The following is a 5,289-nucleotide window of genomic DNA, read 5'->3' on the forward strand; positions in this document are numbered from 1 at the left end:
TTTTGGTATATCTAACATAACTTTAATTTAGAACCATAAGAATGAAAAATCTTCTTTGTTTACTTAAATTCCGTGCTAAGTCAAATTAGATATTTTTTTTAAACAAAGGAAAGTAATAATTTAGTGAGCATTTATGAGATTTACCCATAAAATTTCTCTACACAAATTGTCCATTTATTAACTACTGGGCACGCAAATAGTAGAAGCATGAGTTCTATTGGTCAAAGCACATGTAATAACAGTGAGCCATCGATCATATATATTATGATATATATAAGATTGCGATTGCACTATTACTAGCAATTTTTTCTCCTACCATCTCCCTTAATATTCAAAATGCTAGTGGATCCTGACAAGCATCCATCTTTTTGCAAACTATTATTCAAACAAGGTTTCGTGGATAAAATAGTAAGTCTACTATAGTTTTTCCTTTCATTATATCTTTTCTATTTTCATAAAGTTTGATAATTTGATTTTTTTTTTCTTCTTCTTTTAAGCTAATGCCGCCTGTTTTCATCAAAGAAAACAAGAAATTGTTGGCCAAGACTTGCTTATTGAAAACAAATGTAGTTGGAATGTCATGGGAAGCAAAAATAGTGAGAGAGAAGTCTAATTACTTCATATGTGAAGGAGACTGGCCACGATTTGTGATGCATCATAAATTGGAGCTAGGGGACATTTTGATCTTTTTTCTCATTGATAAATCAACGTTCCAAGTCCTGCCTTATAATCAGAAATGTTTCAAAAACTCTTGTGGCAGAGGAGTATTTCAGGAACTAAGCAGTTCCTCGGAAGAGGAACATGACGTTGGAATCGCAAGAAAATTGAAGAAAATTAAAATAGAGCCAAATGAATCGTCAGGTAATGTAGATCTAATTTCCTTATGCATTTGGGTACCTATTTAACTTGTGTGCACTGCGCTGCCCTTTATCCTAAATCTGCCTTTAATAATGAGTAACTATATTATTTGGTATGAGTTTTAACTTATACATTAACAATTTGTGTTGTAGAAGAGGAAGAAGCCGAGGGTGGAAATGAAAAAAATGATCTAAAGAAGACCAGATTCAGTGTGATGAACATAAATGACAAAGATCCATACTACGAAATGGTTGTAAGAAAGACACATTCATTTTTTATGGTAAGGTTGATTAAACAATTTATGTTCTTTTTCTTTGATTAATTATGCATTTAATTACTTAATATGAAAATCAAACATGTTTTATCATGAATTTATGTTTAGACCATCCCGAAGAGCTTTGCTATACGGACAGGCATAACTAACATGAAGAAAATGAGACTGGTTAATGAAAAAGGCAACAACTGGAAATTAGTGGACATAGTGCATACTGGCCCAAGGGTTTACATAAAAAGAGGATGGGCTGAGTTCCGAACAATTAACAAAATAGCCAATGGTCAGATGTGTCGATTCAAGTTGATTCAGAGATATGGTTGTGGTTATAATATTTTACAGGTTCAAAAGATCCCCAAATCCAAGTGCTTGAAATAGTCTACAATATGTATATGTACTAATGGTTTCTTTTTGGTTGTATTTTGGTATGAACTTTGTAATGAAGATGGAGCTAGAACTAGGACTTGGGCATCTTTAATTTGTCCTGTATGTTCCAATAGAACTAGATTTATGCGTGACACATTGAAAGTCGTGAATTTGCTGAATTTATGATGACTTTTATTATGTACTTAGGTCACCTAAAGTATGTGTCGACAAATCGCTCTACTGGAATAAGGATCATGACTTTGTTAGATTTGAGAAAACACTATAGTTTAGTTGCTAATTATCAAACGTAGTTATACTTTCGGTACTTATCATTCATAGCAAATCTCTTGTTGTCAGACCCTTGTATTCAATGTACTCATTCGCACAATTGGATATTCTAACGAACACAGTTCCTTGGAAATGCTAAAATCGCAAAACTCATTTTTTTTCCTTCAAAAACAGCAAATGCATTAAATCAGCACAAATGCGCTTTTGATTTGATTGTTCATTGTCGTCCATTGATACAACTATTTGAGATTTCACAGATGCGTAAATCAATTTGAATGGTCTTCATCGGCCATTGATACAACAATACAACCATTGATACATCAATTTACAAATACAAATCATTTTGATTGTTCTTTGTTTGTCCATTGATACAACATTACGTACCCTTGATACAACAATTCACTGGTGCGACCATTGATGCAACAATCAATTGTTCTTTTCCTTGAATTCGAATTCTGAAATAGAATACAACAATGTGAAGCATAACAATGTTAATTCTTCAAAATTGTTATGTTGACTATACTATAGAGGAGATCGTGATAAAAGAGTATGGTTCATATAGAGATTTAGTTGATGCAATTTCGAAGCAACTTGGTATTGATTTTAGTCTCAAATTTATTAAAATCAAATACAAAGTAGAATGTAGTTGTATGCCTATGAGAATAGACAAAGGAGGTAATCCAATGCTAATAATAAGGTATGTCATACTTAATTTGCCTTAAGAATAGAGTCATTTAGTATTGTAACGAATTGCATGTGTGTCCTAATATCGCGAAATAGATAATAAGGAATTCAAATGATCGGTTCAACTAGTTATGGAATCTATTTATGCTAAGAGGTTCCTTAAGATAAAGACTCGATTCTTTCTCAGAAACATCGAATGAAATGCTATTGAATCGGCTTCTGTTGAAGACCCATCACAAAATTCAAATCAAACGCCACCTTAACATGATATTCAACTAAATTGACAAGCAAGATATTGAAGATAATCATATCAGTGATACCCACAGCGCCTCTACCTAGCAGGACGATGCCAAAATACAACCAAAAGAAACAACACTAAATACAAGTAGAGCTAGTGCAAGGAGTGTGGTTTGGAGATCTTTTGAACCCGTAAAACATAATTGCCACCACTATTTCCTTGAATCAACTTGAAGCGACAAGTCTCACCACTGGCTATCTTGTTATGAGTTCGGAATTCAGGCCATCCATTTGTTATGCGAACACACCCTTTTTTACGTTCTATGTCCACTTGCCACTCCTTGCCTTTCCCATTATCCAGTCTCATTCTCTTCATGCCAATTATGCCAGTCCATCTCGCGAAGCTCATTGGGATAGTCTAATAAAAATATTCATCAAACATGTTTTTAGAGGAAAGTATACACATAAAATCTACCAAAGGATTCAAGAGAAATGGAATTGTTCAACTTTACCATAAAAATTGAGTGTGACTTTTTTATAACCATTTCATAGTATGGATCTTTGTTATTTAAATTCACCACACTGAATCTAATCTTCTTTGGACCATTTTCTTCGTTTCCACTCTCAACGCCGCCCCCCTCTTCAGCAACATTACCTGTCTTTCACTCCTTAGTTTAGTATAGATCAAACAATCAGTTAATTCAATTAACGTATATACATTGTCAGTATAAACAGATCAATGCATTTTAGATGGATCGACATTACCTGATGATTCTATTGGCTCTGTTTTAACTCTTTTATAATTTCTTCCAACCTCTTGTTTTTCTCCGGAGGAACTGCTGAGTTCCTCAAATGGTTGGCTCCTGCTAAAGTTGCTATTGCTTTTTTGATTGTAGGGAAGGACTTGAAATGTTGATTTATCAATTAGAAAAAATAGCAAAACGTCACCTAGCTCCAGTTGGTGATGCACCGCAAATTGTGTCCACTCTCCTTCACATATGAAGTAATTAGACTTTTTTCTCACTATATTTGCTTCCCACGACATTCCAACTACATTTGATTTCAGTAAGCAAGTCTTGGCCAACATGCTCTTGTGTTCTTTGATGAAACAAGGCGGCATTTGCTATAATTAACAAATCAAATCCCTCAAGTTTATTAGACAACAATAATTACCAAAAAGAGAAAGTAAATAAAAGTAGATTACTTACAATTTCATCCGTAAAACCTTGTCTAAATAAAAGCTTGCAAAATGATGGATGTTTGTTGGGATCCACTTGCATTTTTGAGAATGTAGAAAGAAGAGGCACAAGATGAATGTTGTTGAAGAAGCTGATGTTTATTATGCTTCTACTCCCAATTTAAGTGTAATCTTTTGAATTCAAGGAGTCAAACAAAATTTAAGTGTCAACTCATTTTATTTTATTTTATTTTAAAAATGGAAGGGTTAATGAACAAATTGTTGGGGGAGGAAGCACCATAACTAAAGTTTGATATGACAATTAATATGAAAATAAATTGGACACGAGAATTTTACATGGAAACCCCTCTAACTGATAGAGGAGAAAAACCACGAGGTAGAAGGATCTCACTATTTTAATATGGAGTACACTTCTCTCAAATACAAGGAAAAAACAACAATTAACACTTCTCTCTTGTAAAAGGAACAACTACTAAAGAGGACACTTAAGACTACAATATTTATCTTAGTGTATAACTCTTTTTGTATTCTTACTATCTCTTTCTGGAATGATAGAAAACGCGTAAGAAAAATACCCGTTAATTTTCTACGCGTTGTTTTTTTTTCCTTTTCTGTCAACATTTGCTTTTCAACAAATGCTGCATACACGTTTTTGATATAATTCAAAAAAAGAGGCAACAATTGTTGACCCTTTTTGGGCAGCAATTGTTGACCTTTTGATTTCCTTTCATTCTCCCACTTGAAGATTTAATTGAGAATCAATTAAGTCTTCACACCATCCTTTCTACCCAATTACTGCAATGTTACATTTCTGTTAGGCCAATAGAAGATCGACACCATATGAACTTGTTACTGTTGATCGGCTTCATAAATATATCTGTCAGGTTGTCATTAGTGTGAATTTTCTGAATATCCACACTGCCTTCTTCCACCTTCTCACGGACAAAGTGATACTGAACTCGTATGTGCTTTGTCTTTGAATGAAATGTTGGATTCTTTGCAAGATGCAAAGCACTCTGACTGTCACAAAATAGAGCAACCTTCTCTTGTTTGTGCCTGAGCTCCTCCAGTAACATCTGCATCTATATTGCTTCTTTGCTAGCTTGTGTAGCTGCTACATATTCTGCTTCCGTTGTAGATGTTGCCACAATAGATTGCAGTTTTGAAACCCAACTTACAGCTCCTCCAGCAAGAGTAAACACATAACATGTGGTGGATTTACTTTTATCAAGATCACCTGCATAATCTGAATCAACATAACCTTTAACAGTAAAGTCTGATCCTCCATAACACATTGCAACATCTGAGGTACCCTTGATGCATCTCAGGATCCTCTTAACAATATTCCAATGCTCTCTACCAGGATTAGCCATGTATTGACTAACCA

General features: G+C 34.1%; 2 protein-coding genes across 3 annotated transcripts; one reads left to right on the top strand and one right to left on the bottom strand.

The window, feature by feature from the left end:
• Positions 1-320: 320 nt before the first annotated feature.
• On the top strand, positions 321-1,761 carry LOC129874604 (B3 domain-containing protein REM9-like). Of its 2 annotated transcripts, none has more exons than XM_055949913.1 (4): positions 321-408; positions 498-861; positions 1,011-1,138; positions 1,241-1,761. In XM_055949913.1, the coding sequence occupies exons 1-4, from the start codon at positions 337-339 to the stop codon at positions 1,505-1,507; spliced, it is 831 nt and encodes a 276-aa protein (XP_055805888.1). In that variant the 5' UTR covers positions 321-336; the 3' UTR covers positions 1,508-1,761. The 2 variants fall into 2 exon arrangements, with proteins under 2 accessions (XP_055805888.1, XP_055805889.1); XM_055949914.1 differs by having other exon boundaries at positions 1,014-1,138.
• Positions 1,762-2,858: 1,097 nt separating this feature from the next.
• On the bottom strand, positions 2,859-3,984 carry LOC129872561 (putative B3 domain-containing protein REM15). The gene is made up of 4 exons (XM_055947520.1): positions 3,913-3,984; positions 3,470-3,827; positions 3,217-3,359; positions 2,859-3,122 (listed from the first exon to the last, which is right to left on the bottom strand). The coding sequence occupies exons 1-4, from the start codon at positions 3,982-3,984 to the stop codon at positions 2,859-2,861; spliced, it is 837 nt and encodes a 278-aa protein (XP_055803495.1).
• Between the last annotated feature and the right edge of the window lie 1,305 nt (positions 3,985-5,289).

Source organism: Solanum dulcamara, chromosome 11 (assembly GCF_947179165.1).
Source record: "Solanum dulcamara chromosome 11, daSolDulc1.2, whole genome shotgun sequence".
Classification (NCBI taxonomy): domain Eukaryota; kingdom Viridiplantae; phylum Streptophyta; class Magnoliopsida; order Solanales; family Solanaceae; genus Solanum; species Solanum dulcamara.